The following is a 19,754-nucleotide window of genomic DNA, read 5'->3' on the forward strand; positions in this document are numbered from 1 at the left end:
TGAGTAGGCTTCAGTGAGAGCTGTGGCATGCTGGCAGCAGTTGGGAGGATGCAGAAGCTGAAAAATGCTATCTTGGGGTAGCTTTAATTGGTTGCATTGGAAAACACTTGGTTTGATGGGCTCATATGTCTTCTAAAACGCTTGGTGCCAGACCAAATTGGCATACCTCCATTGACTTACACGAGATGCCACCAGGCATTGATTCGATCTTCAGTCTTATGCTTACATTTTTCTCAGAGGAGTAAGATTTTCACAAAGGCAGTAGGTTATTTTTTTTCTCTATTTGCCTCTGTGACAGTAATGTTGAAAACCTAAGTGAAATAGGCATTCCACCTGTTTTGGTTTGTTTCTATGGACTTTCTATGGGTTATCCTTTGCTTACAGAGCCTTATTCCCATATGTTAGTCTATACTAGAAGCATAGAGCAGAAATTCTCATCTGAGCTTTTTATGTGTCAAAACGATACTAAATTTGAATATTTCATTATTTCCCTGGATCTCAACCCTCCTTCAATTTCAAAAAACCTTGTGGCCATTCGTGTTCTAGGTAAGCAGATGCTAAAGCCACCAGTCTTCAATTTTCCCTCGGCTGTATTTTGTTTTCACCACACTATTCAAGTGAGTAAGTACAAATTTGTACACATAGGTGTAAAAAGGTGACTCGATATGTTTACATCCAGACCAATTGCAGACAGTCATAACTCCAAATGAGACTAACCACTCAAAACCAGTTCCTTATTTTTGTGTATGGAAAAAAAAACTCCAAAAACCAAACAAACAATTTTTAGGAAAAGTTTCTCCATGCTAGGACTTGGCTTATGTGGAACATCGTGCTAGGTCGCAGAAAGCTCTTGCTCCCTGTTCAGTACATGCACACTCACATCTCAAGTGGCAAGCACACACAACAAAGCAACGCCAAGCACAGAATAAAAATGGAACAGCAGTGAAGCAAAGACGAGTGAATCGTGAAAAGCCCATTGATTTGCCTGACACCCATTTTGTTCAACATTGTGCAGTGCTAATCTGAAAATTCCTGTGCGTCATGAAAACTTTTCAGAACAATAAGAACTGTCAGTTTCAACAGATTTTTACAGACCTGTCATTATTCTTCTTGTCTTGAAGCACTAAGTGGCATAGAGAGGGATTTTTGGCAGGAGTTCAAGAGTGGTCTCGTAAAGAGGAATCGTGTGTCACTGCCTCACGTATGTTATCATTTGCAGTTAGAGTTCAGCCTAGCACTGGCTCCTGGAAGCATGTCTTCCCCCATCCAAGTGTGCTGCTTTTAGTGACCTCATTTATTTTGTCTCTTAAAAAAAACACAACTACACACCACTGCTTTTTACTGTTCTTAGTTGCAAAAATGTAAAAGCAAGAAATTGTACATTCTTTCTACATTTTGACTTGATGTCTTCCAGAAAACTAGAATACTTTAATAAAATCAAAAAGGAGCACCCACCTGCTGCTCCTTTGGAAAGGTGGGGATAGCAGCAGTGATGGCCATAAGCAGAACTTTTTATTAACTGCCTTTCTCTTGAGGTTGTATAGCTGGTACTTCCTTCTCTTGGAGCATCTATAAAGAAAGAGAAGCTCTCACACCCCACATTTCCCATCATTAGGAACTACAGCCCCTCTTAGAGACATGCCCCTGTGAGGAGAAGCATAATGATGGGAAGAAACATTGACTTTGTGTCAGAGAGACTCAATTTTAAGTTCTTTATTCAGAATCAGAAGCCATGTAACTTTACAGTGTTTTGTCTTCTATAATTACACTTCCCAGTGTAGTATCATATGCATACATGCCTCACCCAAATTAAATAAAGTTTCAGTACAGCAAAGGTCATGACATTCACGCTGAATATGAAAAAATTCATTCAGTTATGCATCCTTGGTATTGGTAACTAGCAGAATCCATACATGTTGCAATAAACCTCCAGCATTTTCAAAAATCTATGCAGTATAGATCCATTTTTGGGGGACTTCACAAAATTCTGGCAGGTTTTGCTATTTAAGAGTTCAATGGTTTCAAAAAAGCATGTGAAAATCACACCTCAGAGGATACGCATGACCTTCATATAAACTACAACTTTGATTAGCTGGAATTTGGGTGTTTAAAACTCCTCTGCAATGAACAGAAGCAATCTTGTAATGGGGTGAAAAAGGAGATCTTTATATTAATGCTAGTCTACTGTCAAATTAATACATCAAATAATATACTCTTATCCTGAATCAGTGGACTGCTTTTATCAGAGCTTTTGATGTGGCAAGGAAAGTGCTTGTTCCATAGCTACAAACCCAACTCTTCTAGTCTTCCCGTCTCTTTGAACTTAAATTTTCTTAAGACTTGGAACATTGTGATACAGAGAGCAGCATTCATAGCTAGGTATTTCAAGACTCACATTCAGAGGCATATTAGAAACCTCACAAAGGGATTTTCTTTAAGAGAGGTTTTCAAATATATGTAACCTTCTGGCTTGACCTCTGGATCCACTCCCAGTCTACATTTCAAGAAAAAGAATCTACCCACATATGGTTATCTCCAGTAAGATCAAAGCTGTCATTGTATTCTGACACCTGTGAGAAAGAAATGGATATAAAAAAACGTCGGGGAAATGGTGAAAAGATTTGAATGAGTTCCCGTTTATGAAAGACATGCACCCACGGATCTTGGAAGCAAAGGGAAGACTTTTTAAGGATAGCTGCAGAACATTTCTTTATTTGTAAACCTCACCAAGGTAATTAAACAGACTTGAAAACATAAACAAAAATAGATTTTCTAGATCCCTACAAATATATCTCTGCTAGCACTTTACCATGAAAGTTAATAAGGTTCTAACTTTAAACTAGGTTTTCTACCTGTTGCCTAACATGAAATAACTGCAAAGGATGAAGTTATTTCATGCTACCTTTGGAGCTTCTCATCAAGGTGTGGTATTTTTCCCAGTTTATACCCTTTTCTGGCAAAGATGGAAGTTGTCATAGATTTATCCCAGCTGCAGTAGATACTTCCTGAAGGACTGCAGAGTAAGTATCTTCAGATTGAAAAATGCACCTCTATTCACCTGTTTGTGTTTCCTGCTGTCCTGTGAGAAAGCACCAGAATGGCTTTGCAGCGCCTGTCTTTCCTCTGTGTGGACAGATCTTCGGCATGAGGTACAGTGGAGTTAAAGTGTGAATTTTGCTGCGTTGTGCCCTTGCCTCAGCACAACCAGCCACAGCGGAGCCCTTGGCTTTCAGGTAAAGCCTTGAATGCCCTACAAGAGAAGCGTGTCCCAGGTTTTGACAGCACCACAAGGTTATCACCTCTGCATCAGATAATTCAGCATGATGCTGAGGAGCGTTGTGGCTGGAAGATCCTTGCGCTGCAAGAAAACTAATTTACAGTCCCTGTATTCAACCCAAGGGGTTAAAAGGTATCTGTGGCACTAGCAACTAGTCACTGGATCATACATCAGGACTGTAGATCAACCAGGCTTCTCTCTTGATTCTCTCTGTGCCCTCACAAGGGACTTTCTCCTCTACCCCTCCCCCATACTCACCTTTTGTAGGGTGGAATTAAGCCATTTGGCCAACAGAAGCTCCTCTCAGCTTTTAGAAAGGGGAGCATCCCCAATGTGAGGCTCTTTATTATCAGTTCAAGCTCCCAGCTGCAAGGGGATACAGAATGTCCATGAAACTTCTCACTTCTACACCCCTAGTTGCTTTGTTGCACAGAGTAAAAAGGCAAAGGCTTTAGTTAGGAACACTTCTGATGCTTTGAAACTACAATGAGGAGTTGGATTATATTTATATGTTAATAGTTGGTCTTGAATTTTTCTGCCTTTAAATGCTATTGTAACCCAGTTAAATATTTAATAAAAGAGTGGAAAGTCTATTCACAGTTGTTTCAGAAATAAATTCCATCGTTCTCACATCCCGACTTACCTTTTAAAATCCCCTGTTCAAATTATCACCCTATCTCAAAAAGCAACACAATGTTTGGGGTTATGCTTAGAACGTCTTAAGTACCATTTTTAATGGCAAGTGGAATTATGGTCATTTCTAATGGTATTGAAAAGGTACAAGTGAAACTTAAAATAAGATCTGCTTTTTCGTGCATGAAATTATGTATCAATAGACCTCTGCATGCAGGATTTCCATCATTCAGAAGTCATGGGCATCTACCCCAGACTGAACTTTGCACCAATCCTAATAAGAGTTTTCATTGCTAAAGGTTCTAACTCAGTGAATTTCAAGGCTTTGAATTAGTATTATATATTTAAGGTATAAGTAAGAAACTTCTAACTAAGAATGTCTTTGGTGGAGTAAATATCAAGTGTTTCAGGCATACAGTTCTGACTGTTAACATTTATCATTGGCTTGGTAAGATAAACAATTGCTGGATGTGTGTCAGATTCTTTGGTTTATAAAGCACTTTCCTGTCAGATTTCAGTAAAGAATGAAAAAGACACTTTCTAATTTTGTTAACTGTTATTGGGTACTGGTAATTGAATGAAGTTTAGGGGTTTCTGTCAGAGAGATAATTGACAAATTTGTCATGGGAAGAGTATAGGAAAGCCCCACAGCTAATTGTATAATTTTAAACTTAAACACCAGAGCTCAGTTGCTGCTTGTTCCAGGAGTTTTCCCAAGCTATGATTTAAAGGCTTTATTGCACCAAAATCCCAGAGGTTGTTGCAGTTTGCAGCAGTGGGCTGCCAGAAGATAATCACAGTGTGTAGTTCTTATGATTGTAAAGAAATGTGCACATTTCGTCATGATCTCCTGCATAGGCAGACACCTGGGCCTGAATCCAGATCCTTTAAGATCATACCCTTGATCTGATGTCCTCATCATTGCCTCTGAATCATTACTGCTGGCAAACCATTTAACTTAACAAGGCTATTGGCATCTCTGATGCCACAGCCCATTTGGAACATCTATCTGTTACCAGTGCCACAGAGCATCCACGAAGGTGAATGTCACAGGTTGTGTGTCACTTTTGGTGCAGAGTGCAGCAGTCCTGCTTTGTGATTTCAGTCACCTCAGCAGTATCCATTGCTGATATGAACACTGTGGTTAGAGTCCAAACTCAAAAGGTGCTTAAAAGGAACACCAGTGCAGAAGGCAAAACCTTGGCTGTGTTGAAACAAGTGCCAAAACTCTCATCAGTTTTAGGCTGGTCTTCCAAATCAAGTGGCTATCTTCCTTTTGGAGTGAAGTGGTCAAATTGTACCATTAAGTGAGTCAAAAGACATCTCCTAAAGAAAGTGAAAGATGTCAGAGAGCTCTATGTGAGTCAGTCACAAAACAAGTAACAATTTTGGTTTCTGATATATAAAAAAGAATGTTACACTAGGGATAACAGTTCGTTACTTGCTTTGCTTTCAGGATGCAGGGAGAAAGGAAGAGAAAGAAACTACTTGTAGCCAAGTTGGCTGCTACAGTCCAGCAGCACAGTCAATCAAATTGTTTCGTCCTTCCAAGTTATTCTGTAATGGCACTGATTTATCTTGCTGCCATGCAATTGTCCCCTGTTGATAATTCCAGTTTTGTCAAGAGATGACAGAGATTTTACAGAAAACCTGCAAGCTACTTTTGCCAGCAGCAAACAGCAGGAGAGCAAAGTAAGATTTCCTTCTTTTCACTGATGCCTATAAATAGTCCATGCTAACCCTAAGAGCCTCGAAGAAGTAGGGAATCTTTTTTAAAAAAGAATCCATTATTTTTAAAACTACATTGACTCAGCAGAAGTAGATGTGTGTGCTTTAGATCATGATAGGTTGATAATCAAGCCCTGCTGTGAATGCTTAGCACTTTAATTCTGGCTGTAACATTTTACATTTATTTTAATTCTACAATGGACTGGCACAAATCTCAGTATAATGGCCAGAAAGAAGACTACTTCATTATTGTAGATTTTTTTTTAAAAAGGTCTTATTTGCAGTTTTTACAATTTAGTTCTCTGTTTCTTTGATTTTCCCTGTGTATGTGGGAAACAAAGGAGATAATTAACCAAAGTGCATTTAATTTGTATCAAGAACATGTTGCTTAATAACAAATCTTGGAGTTCTCTTGTGCTAAGCAGAACTAGTCACAGAAGTCATTGCATGAATTTCATTGGTGTTACTCGAATATGCAAATGCTACCCAAACATGATTTGAGCTACTTTGAAAAGTATAACAGGTTTCTTAGGAAAGCTGAGTCCCTTGGTCTTGCAAACAGGAGGGCTTTTTTGATATGGCACTAGTATGCTTGCATCCAATTAAAAATTATCAGAAAATCCAGATTTATGTAATAGGAGAACATAAATAGGATGCTTACCATTGCTGAAGTAAGGAGAAAAAAATATCATCTCTGTGTGTATAGATGTTATAAATAATCTAGAAATACATCACTTTTTGGGTTGCCCTGTAGTCATAGAAGACTTCTTACTACTACAGCTCACAGGATCATCACTGGAAATGTAAATTTCTGCAGAAAATGCAAATTTCTGTATTGCTACATTAATTTTATTTTTTTCCTGTAATTTTAGGCATACTTAAAAGATATTTCCAAAAAAAATGTAGCTAAATTATATACCATATACCATACTGACAACAGTATACATACTGTTTAAGTGAAACAAGGCTGTAAAACAGCCTAAAGATATTACCTACCAATGAAGTCATTTTCCTGCTGTTATTAGTCTTGAGAAGGAGTTGAGTTCTGAAAATACTATAGAAAATGTGAGCTTGAAAAAGAAGAAAAAGAACTGATTTCTACTATTTTATGTGTATTTTGGGGATTGATAGAAAGGAAGATTAAACTGTGTGTGTTTGAGAGCAGCATTTGATCACTTGAGATTCTGTCTGCTCTGCTCTTAATCTTGTAGTATTTCAAGATCCTTAACCATCAATTTCTAAACATGATAATCCAACCCCCTGCAGTCAGTTGTGTTGATCTCATCAGGAGCCACACAGGACTTTCTGGTCTTTCAGTAGAAAGTGGCTTAATCTAGCAGGCAGGTAGGTGGTGTTGAATTTTCTTTGAAAAGAGTTTGGCTTGTCTAGTAGCTGGTTTCAGTCTAATGCTTAAATGTCATTCTTTTATTTGGTTCTTCTGAAGGTGACCTTACTTCAGTAATGATGAAAATCATCCCTATTTAGAAATCTCACCTCTGGTAAAACTTAAGTTAGCAAAACTTAAGTTAGCATTGTGGAAAAAGAGCTTTCCTGTACAGGCTGTTCATTTTTACTCACTGATCTGGCAGTCCATGATCTCCCCAAGTGCTTTGCTTTAGTAAGGCTTGCCTTGCTGCAGGGTAAATAAGACAGAATACCTCATTCAACTATCAAAGATTTCACTGAAATATCAGCATGAGCTGCCTACAACACCTCCAGTGCGGATATCCTACCCTGCATGTTCTAGATTGCTATTAGGAAGAACGAGAAGGGGAGCCAATTCTTCGGCATATTGCTGTGCAACACCTTCCTCCTCCAAAAGCTGTAAATGAGCCTTCAGAATTAGGTGGATCTCTTTTAAATACTAAATCATAGCACCTTACATTCCTTTCTGTTTTATTTTAGCAATTTAGTCCTAAGATAAAAAAATTCAGAAGGAAAAGTAACAGGATAATGCTGTAAAGCCAGTGGTCCTGTTTTCAACAGTGTGAGTATCAGGAGTTAGGCTACAGATTTTTACAGATGACATCCAGTAGCTTTTCAGTGACATCAGTGGGCTCCAACTTACTCTTAGAGAGGCATAATGAATTCTGTGTTGGCCAAATTGGTCACTTAGAAGCTGCCCTCCAAGCGTATCATAGGAACAAGCTGCAGAGGTACATGATGCTAACTTACAAGCTATTACATACATACTAATTTAATATATCTCTTCTGGAAATCTTTAGTATACTTAGTTAAAACCAGGAAAGCTAGTAAAGGGACTTGTCTCTAAAGCTCTGGAAAGATAATTTAAAGTTGCTCTGAGTGTTACCAGAGCAGAATAATGACCAGAAAGTACTCAGCAAAATCCAAGGGAGGAAAGCAGGATGCAAGTCCTTGCAGTCTTTGGGGGCAAAGAAGAGTGAAGAGTGGGGAAAAGCAGAACAGTAAGCCAAAATTTGTTGAAGCTGGCAGTGTGTGTTGTGAAGGGAGGAGAAAGCAGTTATGCCATATCCAAAATGGAAACACTAAGACCAGCCTTGAATAAGATGGTATTATATGTATTTGGCAGGCATCCTATCTCTGAGAAGCAGCGAAGGAGAAAGAAAACACTGTCTCATGGTGAGGTTGGTGACTAAGTCAGACTGACACAATCTACTTCAGTTCCTCCATCCACCACAGATTTGTTGTGCCACCTTGAACCAAGCAAGAGAACTTCACTCTTGCTCCCTGGCTTTCCACCTCTGTCATCCATGAGCAGTAACACTGTCCTGACTTAACAGGATTTTGCAGGTATAAAGTATACAGAGCAACCAAAAATAGACTTGTGCCCATAGGGTTTATGTTACCTTGCAAACGAGCTGCAATAAAGTTTACAGATGTAAACCCATTTATTAGCCAAGGATGCTTTTGTAGTTAAAATACTACAATTCTAGTTTCTTAAAGGAGATGTGAAATTTCCTTGAACAAAAGTGGTTTTGTAGAGAAGCAAGTGTACTCAGTGCTATGTGCTAAATGTGAAATTGTTTCTTGTGTTCAGTAAACTTATTTCTGTCTCACTGGATCCAAATGAGGGCTATCTTTCTTCAAAACTCAATTTTATATGTGTTAGAGCCAAATTTGTGTCTGAAAGAGCTAACATTTGAGTAAGTATACTATATAATGTGTGTTAAATGATAGACCATAGCTGTGCACTGTCAAGGTTTAAACTAGACTAGTGATGCCAGTTTGGTTGGTTGTTGAACAATGCTTGGTCAAATAAACATTGAAGGTTGTGGGCAGCATCACTGTTACATGATTGGGATGTCCCCCACCATGACCAGAGCCAATGTGTCCTCCTGCTGTGCACTTATGCTTTTTCAGAACCAGATAAATGCAGGCCTGCTGTGTCATAGGAGACATTCAAGTTGGCTTACTGGGGAGGAAGGAATGACTGCTTTTTCTCAAGAAAAGGAAAGGGAGGGAAGACAAGAGAACAGGCCGTATTATTTGCTTTGGAGACAGTAGGTATGTCACCTTCAATGAGATGTGTATTACAGAGTTATTTTCCACCTTGTTTCTACTTACACAACTGTCTTAGCATAAGTCCTGGGATTGGAAAAAGTATTTCAGTAATTTCTGTGTCATTTACATTTCACAGTGCTTCCATTTACATTGGGATGCTTTAGTTCATCAAAACAAATAGAAGACAATGTAGCATCTTTACCATGCTGACCAAAAACCAGCCATCTTCAAGGAAGAAAAGATTGGAAATATAAATAGCTACCAAAAATGTGTCCCTGCATTTAAAAAATGCTGAGTTCTAGGATGTTCCTGCTGTTACTGTCTTGTCTCTCCACCCCCTTTTTTCTTTTTCTAGCTCAATAGTGGCAGCTGATATAATAATGGGCTATTGCACAATTTTACACCTAAGGTACACGGTCATATTTTAGAACCTGACAGTGTTCTCTTTCTGGAATAGAAACACTGCTTGCAACCCACAACTGAAACAATTAGCTATAAAACAGAAAGCAGCTTCATTAAACAAAAAAAAAATAATTGTTCTCTGGCTTAGAGATACAGTTTATGAATTTGTTAAAAGAAAGCGAAAGAAAAAATTCAAGTAGACGCGTGAACAAGCCTCAGAGTACTTCACCAGCTCTTACGGGTTTTGAGAATAGAAATGATTTCAATTAAAAGTCATTTGAGAAGATATAATAGAAGAAAGGGCTATAACAACAGCAGATGGAGCAGAATAGAAATGGTAATGTTACTGTATATACCTGCTTGCAATAAAAACAGCAACTGAAAGGAGGCATTTGAACTAAACTTTATGAACATGTGTCCTTATAGCTTTTATTAATGGGTTATTCTGTTCCTCTCCTAGTTTCTCTTGACCCTTTTCTGAGGGTTAAATTAATCCTTTGTGTAGCTTAGCTGAGAATAATGAAGTTGCCCCAGGGTACGAATGTAGCCCTTGGGTTTGACCTACAGAAGGCTGAGCCTCTATTCTTCACTATGTTTTCAGACACTTTTGTTTATTTTTGATTAATTAAAAACACCCTCTCCATTCCCCAGGCTTATGTGCTCTCCTGTACAAAATAAAGGAGGTTCCAGTGTCTGGCCTTTCTCAGCCTATCCATACCAAAGCAGAGACAGTGGAAAATTCTGCTAACGAGGGGATCTTAATGACCCTGATCATGTTTGTGAGCAAAAGGGCTCATGTTCTGACAGACCTGATGTGGGCAAGGTTTATGATGTGAGGAACAGTTTGGATTCCTTTTGGATTGCTACAGGCTGTTGTTTGTGTTTCTGGAGCCATAGGTATGGCTTGCATTTGGCCAGTAAGACAGAGCCTTTTTTACTGAAGGTGAATTAAACCAGCTAGAATTTGATCTAGAGTAGACAGTTCTGGGCCCCTCAGTTCAGGAAGGACATTGAGGTGCTGGAGACCAACAAGGCTGGTGAAGGGACCTGAGCACAAGTCCTATGAGGAGAGGCTGAGGGAGCTGGGGTTGTTCAGCCTGGGGAAGAGGACGCTCGGGGGAGACCTCATCACTCTCTACAACTCCCTGAAAGGAGGTTGTAGCCAGGTGGGGGTTGGTCTCTTCTCCCAGGCAACTATCAGCAAGACAAGAGGGCATGGTCTTAAGCTGTGCCAGGGGAGGTTTAGGCTGGATATTAGGAAGAAATTCTTTACAGAGAGGGTAATCAGGCAATGGAATGGGCTGCCCAGGGAAGTGGTGGATTCTCTGTCCCTGGAGGTTTTTAAGATGAGACTGGATGTGGCACTTAGTGCCATGGTCTAGTAACCACAGCGGTGTTGGATCAAGGCTTGGACTTGATGATCTCAGAGGTCCCTTCCAACCTGGCTGATTCTATGGTTTTACGATTCTATGAAATGCCTGTTCTAGTTCCTATGTATTGTATTTTTTAAAGGTTTCAAAACAGATGCTTTTCTCTTGACATTTTTAATACATCACTGTCCATGAATAGCACCGGTTTGGGTCCAAAATCTGGCTTATTATCCAGTGTGAGAAACAGATTGGAATCTGGTCCAAAGTCCATTGTTCTGAGATTTTTGACTGTGGTAACTTTCCTCTTTCTTTCTTTCTTTTGAAACACTTTTGTAGCTTACTTACATTTTTTTCCCACATCCTTCTATCTACCATGCCAGTGTGCAGGTAACACGTAGTGGCCACGTGGATGCTGGCACTTTGCTCTGAGGCATCAAAAGCAAAATAGAATTGACAGAGAGAGAAGTTGCATCTTGAGAGCACAGCAAGAAAGCATCTGGCTCCTTTTCCACAGTGCCATGAAAGCTAGGTGGAGCCAGCCAAATCCACCTCTCCCCTCACCCTTTTCTTCTTTAACCCTCTAAATTGCCTGTGAATTGGGGTTTAAGCTGGATTTAAAATAGCCCATGTATATCAGGTTTATTCCTTCACAAATCAGGAGATTTGCACATCTGTCTTAGCATAAGCATTTCCTTTCAGTGTTCAGTAGAGCAGAGATAGATGGGATTTTTGTCATGAATAAAAATGGATGGCTTCTGACAACTTGGAAATCTCTAGAGGTATAGAGAGCACCGTTGTACTGAAATTTGAGAAAGGTTAAGTTTTCCTTATGGTCACAACCAACCCGTGAACACCTAAAGGAATTTACAGGAGGTGTTTAACACATGCCAGTGATGTTTCTGATGTCCATGCTGTGTTGTGTGCTGGTCCTTTGCTGCTTTAAATGTTTGATTACTTAGCTACCTTCTGCCGAGAGGGTATTTTCAGACAAAGAAAAGAGTGGTGGCTAAGAAAGACTTCTTTTGAGATCTGTAGTTGTGTTGGATTTGTTTTGTACTGATTCTAGAGAATGCTGATTAGTATAAATCATTTTGCATTGCAACACTTGACCAAGGCCTATAATCATGTCACTACTTCAGCTGTGTCTGTTTGAGAAGTCCCCAGATTAAGCAGAGTACTTATGGTGAGAAGTCCCCTCTTTGCCAGCTGGGAGGTTGAAACCAGCTGCATTCTGAAATTTGAAAGAGAGAAAGAATCCATGAACTGCTTAGTAAAATGGTCTCTTCCTCATTACCCTAATCACACACGTATGCTGAAGGCTGCAATCAGCTTGTTTCTTTTTTTTCTTTTAAATCAGACAGACGAAAGGAAAAGACTAATAAACATTGAACTGAAAAGGATCACTTGGGTCATCTAGGTCCCATCCCTGGAGCTCAGTAATAGACATAAGAGCAGAGGAGACCATTAAACTTCTATTCCAGCTGTCTTGTTGCATGCTTCAGGGCATGACATTCTCTGTTCCCAATGTTCTTTGAGCCATGTAGATCCTTATGGAGAACTAAGTGGCCTGCATAATGTGTCAAAGGACAAATCAAGGCGATTGCTTATCTCAGGATTTCATTTCTTATATGAAATGGTATCTGAAAATTACATTTCTTGGACAAAGTTCCTAGGTAATTCAGGGGAAAGCAAAAGTACCCAATGTTTTCAGTTGCCCTCCTGGATCTTGCTCTCATAGCCTTAAATGGCAGTGACTTAAACCCTGAGTGTGTGCAACGCAGGCATGAGAGGTACTAATACTACCCGTAACATTAGTTTGCCTTGTCTACTCTCTTAGATGTGATAGTTGCCACTCTTCAGCTCTGGGGAATAAGACAAAAGGAGAATAACTCATGAAAGAATTAAATTATGTGTCCGAGGTCATACAAAGGCACCTGTGGCAGTCAGCAGTTAGATCTGTGCAATTTAAATATTAGCAGAGTGCATAAATTAAAAGGGATTGCCTTCTTTCAGTTGTTTTGGGGATTTTAAGTGAGAAATGAACCTTCAGGCGCTGTCCAGACTATGGTCCTTGTCAAGTTTTTAACTCTCCTTTATTCAAGTAGTGGTAATTGGTATTATCGTGCTATCTGTAGTTAAGGAGAATTTCTGGGTATCCATGAATATGTCAAGCTTCAGTCCAGTATTTAAAATCAGCCACTGTTTTGTCACTACCATTTCCACCAGCCTTCTCTTCTTTTTGAGGGGCGTTCTTATTGCTGTAAGCTCTGGCAAAGACTTGGCATAGGGACCAATATTTGCTTTCTGGTAGTATAGGACAAATATTTGTATAATCAATATGGAGCAATGGCACAGTGGTAGCTAGACTAGGTCTGGAAAAGCACAATAGAAGCATTGATATTACAAATATAAAACCTGGTTAATAATGAAGTGCAATGAAAAGTACCATGTTCTGGCTGTGGATAGATCTGAGTGCAGGAGAACTTTGAGCCCTGAAGGTTCCATAGTATGCTCCAGATATTTGTGTTAAGAAAAGAAAAATTAGCAGTTGTGGATATAATGCACATATGATGAGCATTTGTCACCAGTAGATTGATCCTGTGAGATCCTGAGCATTGTCAGCTCTCAAAAATTTTGATGTCAGTTATAAAAAATAAAACTAGACTCCTAGTGCAGGAGACATGACTAGAAAATTCTCACACCCCCCCCCCCCAAAAAAAAAAAAAGTAAAAATCTAGGAACCTTTTGCTTTGGAGGAATGTCTGTGTTAAAAATAGTATTTTTCATAATTGGGTATGTCTGCCTTGTATGTAACATCCCTGCTTTGTGCACCAGATGAAAGTCACATCTGTGGCTCCATTTGTCTAACAAGTAGTTTTCCTGCAGGCTCTTTAATATTTACCCTGGGGGGAGTTCATGGACCTTATCTAAGAGGAAGAATTACTTTGTTGTGGCTTTGACATGCTCTTTAAATAATATTCAAAAACCATCTGAAACCACATTATATAAAGAGGAACCTTTTTGTGAGTCTCAGTGGAGAAAACAAGAATGAGAAATTTCCCTGTTCCATTTTCTGGCTCTACTGTTTCCTAGCCAAGGGCTAGGAAGCTGTTTAAGTCACAGGGCTCAGTAATTAATATTAAAATAGACAAAAGTAAATCTGGAAGATTTTCTCCTGCTCTTCAGTGTCCTTATTCACCTGTTCCCCACATTATTCAGATGGCTTCCAGACTGGCATGTTTTTAAGCACTGTCCTACTTCCACTGGTATTTGCTGTACAGATCACAGAATCCGTTCCTCATCTGACAGAATAATTTAATCCTTGTTCTCTAAACCACTTATTGAAAAATGCATCTACTGGTCCTGCTTTAAGCCCTACCCTGCTTTAAGTCCCTGCTTTCTCCAGCCCTGCCCTGCAAGCTTGCAGGATGAGCAGGTTGCTAGCCAGTGATGTGGCAGAGAACTGACCCACTGGATGATGGTAGCTCACTTAGAGCTGAACTCAAGGTGCTCTCAGGAGCTGATTTTGCACTCTGAGCCTCTCCGTGATTTACAGGAGCAGATACATTCTTGCATTATTTGAAATGGAAAATGATACAGTTATGATGGTGGGTTTGATTGACATTTTCAAGTGGACTTTAATTGTGAAATAACTCCTTTTTTCAGAAAATCGACCACTGAAAGCTCTGTGAGGATAGTCTTAGTTAGTGACAGCCTTTGAACAGCCACCCAAGGGTAGTGGCAGAAGCCATCCCCAGTATTTCACTCTGCCCTAGCAGTCAGGTCCAGTCTCTGATCTCAAGAAACTGGGAAATCGGATGTCAGTTCTTCTTTTTTGTCTCCTTCAGACATGCCTGTAGTTTGGTGATGTAAATGTCAGCCTGCAAGGAATCAGGATAGAGATCACCCATGCATTTCATTCTTGGGACTTAGCTGTAGAATTTGAGTTCACTTTAAAGGCAAATACGCTGAAATCTTATATTAAAGCTCCTTCCCTGCTTGAAAATAACAGTTAAGGTCACAACAGCAGCAGCAGCAGCCAAACATTCCAAGAGAAAACCTTTTTGGTTTGTGGGGTGGGGATGATTGTTTTTCTGTAACATTAAATCTCAGCTTGGCCTTGGCAGGGAACAGCCATGCTGCTGCTGTTGGAACAAGACAGAGAAATGGGCTCTTTAGTTTTGACATCCCTTTAGCTTTCTGGCATTCTGGAGGATCCCCAAGGCCCCATGGAAACCAGATGCATTCCTGCTGCAACAATTAATGTAACCAACCCTTGCACGAAGGGAATATTTGGGGTGGGGGGAAACATTACTGTATTTTCTTTTGGAAAATTCCACTATTGACATGAAAGACAGCAGGGGAACAGCAAAGATAGATTGCAAATTTTGACAGCACCGACAGGTAAATATTGGCTTTGTGCAAACAAGTTTCTATAAATAACCCGTCTGCTCCAGAAACTCCACAGATGGCAGCAGGGCTGCCGGGGTATTGATTTACCCACTGTGCTCAGTGCAGAAAAGCACAGCTGTCAGTTTTGCTGTTCTTCTCATTCTGAGTGTTGCTGCTGCTCCTGCTGAGAGCTGCGTGCCTTGTTCACCATTTTTCTTTGGAAAGTGGAGATGAAGATTAAGAGCCAAAAAAAATTAATTGAAAGAAAAACATGCCAAAACAACGAAGAATAAATGAACAACACAAAGAGTAATGATGGAGAATGCTGGATATATGTATTCAACGCACCAGCAAGAACCTGTCTCTTGCTCAGTCTGTATCAGGTAATTTAAGACAGCTCACAGGAGTGGTTTATAGAGAGTGCTTCAGGAGACCATAGTGGGGACTTGAAGGACAAGGAAAGCTTTTGAGGAGACAACACAGAGTTTGTACATGATGGGGAGTAACAGGCTGAGGTTAGAGTTGAGGAGTAGAACCAGTCCTATCTTTTTGGAAGCCTTACATGCAAATGGAGATTCTGCCAAAAATCCCTAACAGCTGGAGGTAACTTATAAATAAATACCAACCAAATAGGCAAACGCTTAAAATTGTCATGATTAGGTTTTGGGTTTATATGACCCATTTGAGTGCAGTCTAAATCTCAGGATTATGATTTTCAGACAGTAGAGTCAGCCAGTGCAACCGCCGTCTCATTAACAAAAATGTTGATTTACAGGCATAATATCTAGAATTGCTTTTTAAAGAAACAGCTTAGATAGACTTCATAATCTCAGCTCCATATAAAAATGTTTGCCTGTGGTGCAGGTTCACTCCAAGGGCTAATCAGTAGCAGAACTGTGCATCGTCTGGGACAGATACAATGTATGCCATTCGACGGCATTTTTCTGCTGGTTTTCTGTGTAATTTTTAGGTAGTTACACAATGAACACAAAGAATGAAAATGCCTCCGTGTTACATCTGCATCAGAGGTTTTGCCGAGAATTACTGGGTAAAGCTTTTCATTGTCATTTTGTCCCATGTGGTGGCTTAGGGTTTTTTTGTTTGAATTGTTTGATTCTGTGATTTTTAGATTGGGGTTTTTTACACTTAATAGAATCATAGACTCATAGAATGGTTTGGGTTGGAAGGGACCTTGAAGAGTACAACTGCATAACTAAAATGGCAAAAAATTAAGAAGTAAATATCCAGATCAGTGGAAACAGATTGTTGTACTGGGATTTTTAAAATTTATTTATTCGTTTTGTGAACTTTGGGTGCTGCAAGCTGGGTTTCCGTTCACTTGAGCTGGCTGTGAGGTCCAGAGCAAGAGATCTGTCCCACAAATTTCAGCAGAGTTCTTCCTGGCAGGTAGTGGCACTTTTGAGTGCTTGCCTGGATGGAGGCCTAGTTCTGCTTATTAGTCCTGTTTCTGCCTGAGTTTTAAATGATTACCGGAAAAGACAATTCAGTCAATGAAAATTATAAATCAAGGGTTATGTGCTTACATAAAATTCAGGCTTGACATGATTCTGTCTTGATTTTGGGAAAAAATGAGACTAGGCAAATGAGAGGATTTTTCCCAAGATAGACCAAGAATCTTTTATGGGAGAAGCACATGAAAAACAGGGCTGTGAAATGGACCATACGAATACCTTAGAATTTTTTTAGATAACTGGCATTACTTAAACTATTACACAAAGTACAAACATATAAACTCTATGCAGACTAGGTAATTTATAAGTAGTAGGGCGTAAGAAGTTGTCAAGAAGAGACTTCTGTCAGAGTTACAGAATGTTGTTGGGCTGACAGAGATAGATGCTAGCAATTTCTGGAAAGTCTGCATATCTTTTGCCTTCATTTTTGTAAAGCATTTTTAAGTATTGAGTAAGGTATCCCAGTGTATCTTGTAAAAGAGGTTACATGTTCCATCCAAAGCTGTTCTTTCCCCATACTAAAATTCTACCTTGATATGCTGAAACAACAGCCAGAAAGAACCTTGCCTTCTGAGCTGTAGGTCAACAAATTCACAAATAAAAGGATAGGTCAAGAAGCGTTTGGGCAATACTCTCAGGCACATGGTGTGATTCTTGGGCCTGTCCTGTGGGTCCCTTTCAACTCAGGATTTTCTATGATCCTAGGATTCTAGGTCAACAATCTTTCTTCATGTGTGTGTGTGTGTGTGGCTGTTGCCCATGGTGGTTGTAGCTGAGGCCCACACATAAAGTGTCATACTGACACAAAGATATCTGTGTCCTACCACCATTGCTGTCAGCTTCTCCAGAACTTTGTGATTTTAGATGCTGAATTCTTCATCTTTGACAACTAGATGCATGTAATGAGATATGCAAACTACAAACTGATCTGAATATGATGTGCTAAAGGTTTCAATGCTGAATACATTTCAAGCATTTTGTTAGATTTTTCTCTCTCATGTTATATAAAAATGTTGTTTTACTATAAATACCTTATTTCAAGCTGTCCCTGAAAACAGAGTCCATTCTCTGTTTTGAAATCTCATATCTCATGTCATAAATTCAACAGAGGAATAAAGTACCAATTTGTGTCTGCTTAGAGAAGGAAGAGGGGGAAAAAAGGGCATCCTGTAAGAGCATAATACAAAGTGATGCCAGTTGTCACTGCCTTATACCAGCGACCTTGTACATTAGTGACCTGTGAGCTACATTTTCCTTGCTCTCTCATTTGAAGTACAGTTTGCAGTGTTTTCACTGTACTGTTACTGCAGTCTTTTTTCTTAAACCTGACCTGGGGGAAGAGAGGGAAGAGTTGTGTGTTCAAAGAAAGCAACATCAAAGTATTCTCAGCAGCCAGTCAAAGCTTCAGCTGATAATAATTCTAATAACTCTGTTGTTGGTGATGTGAACTGTTTACATGAGTAACCACCTGCTTGTCTCAGGATACTCATAGCTATTTGCAACCTTCTCTGAAGGGTTTTTTTGTTTGGTTGGTTTTGTTTTTTGTTTTTGTTTGGTTTAGTTTTAGGAGATGTGTTTGTGTTTTCTAATAGATGTTATTCAACAATACAGAGCCAGCAGTGTTGGATGCAATGTTATTGTAATAGCTATGACAGAGATTGTTTGGAATTACAATGTTAAGGTAGATAGGAGCCTCCAAAATGTTGGACAAGAGCATTGAATAAAATTAAAAGGTAGAAAGTGTACCTCTATGCTCTGTGTGGTTACCTAGAGGATCTTAAAAGCCTGTCCACGATATATGTGCCTATGCTGGTGCAGAGCAGTTATTAGATTTTAAATTAATTTCATTGTTTTTTTCAGCATTATGTTCATTTTTTAAGTCACTAAAGTTGCTCCTAGTTTTTGACTGTGAGATCAGAATAACTAAGAGAGAAAAAAGGAGATAATATTCATTGTGAATGATTTTAAGTCAAACTCTCACAATTTAAAGGAATGTCTAAATTGTCAGTTAAAAATATACAAATATCATCTCTTGATAATTGAAGCAAACATATTGCAAGAATTAATGTTTAAATTGCAGTGTATACTGACTCCACATGTATGTGTAGTAGTGTATATGAATATACATTAACAATAGACCTGTACATCCTCTCTAGTATTTTGTTGAGCCAATGAGTTTTCATGTCTCTGTCAAAACATGTCATGTGTTACAGTAAGCTAATGTTTTCCTTGGTTAATCACTAATCTGCCTCTGTATTGGAAAATGTTGCCATGGGCACAGCAATAGCAGAACTGAGAGATGAGCTTTTGCCTAGTTGGAGCTGAAAAATGGCTATTTTTACTTTCAATACCCACTTGCTCAATCACAAATGAGGATAAGAGCATAAAGTGTTCCACTACCTCTTTACAATTTATTTACAGAAACATTTTTTCCTATGTATTTCTCAATATGCAGATAATATTTACTATATGTTCATTACTTGGACAAAGCTCTTCTTTAGTTGGGCTTCAGATTTTTTCACCAGATTCTTTTACGAAGTGCAGTATCCTACATATGATCAGCAAGGAGAAATCACATCCCTTTCTTCATTCCAACATGAAAAACACCCATTTTGGATATTACTGAGTCCCATTATTTAACATTTAATTACTTCTCTAAAGTACTCCATGCTGCCACAATGCTGCATAATAAGTTACTTACTTGTGCAGATTTAAATCCCGGACTGACTCTTATCCTTTATTTATGGCTTTTTTTCTGAAAGAAAGAAGATTAAACTATGTAAATGGAACATCATTGTTATTTATTTTGTTAGCATGTGCAGTGATGAGTCTTTGACCTACATTTCTTGTGTGTAGTGTGCTCTTGCCCTATATCTGGATAATGAATGACAGAAATATTGATGTGGATTGACCTCTTTTTTACATGGTTTTTGGTCTTTTTTTTATACATAAGAAAAATACTGAGATACAAATATTAGTTGAATCCTAATAAAATCC

The 19,754-nt window shown here is 39.0% G+C and overlaps 1 protein-coding gene across 4 annotated transcripts in view; it reads left to right on the forward strand.

Moving 5' to 3' along the window:
• The window catches only part of ELMO1 (engulfment and cell motility 1), a 316,630-nt gene that overhangs the window by 235,927 nt on the left and 60,949 nt on the right, over window positions 1-19,754 (forward strand). Inside the window, exon 1 of one of the 4 annotated variants that reach the window (XM_051768543.1) lies at window positions 15,298-15,668. The exons of the other annotated variants lie outside the window; for them this stretch is intronic. Within the exon in view, the coding sequence (XP_051624503.1) occupies window positions 15,579-15,668 (90 nt within the window). The 5' untranslated portion in view covers window positions 15,298-15,578. Of the gene's footprint in view, window positions 1-15,297; window positions 15,669-19,754 lie in introns of those variants that run through there. 4 annotated transcript variants of the gene reach the window in all.

Source organism: Manacus candei, unplaced genomic scaffold (genome assembly GCF_025592945.1).
Source record: "Manacus candei isolate 608988 ecotype Guabito, Panama unplaced genomic scaffold, ASM2559294v1 h1tg000095l, whole genome shotgun sequence".
NCBI lineage: Eukaryota > Metazoa > Chordata > Aves > Passeriformes > Pipridae > Manacus > Manacus candei.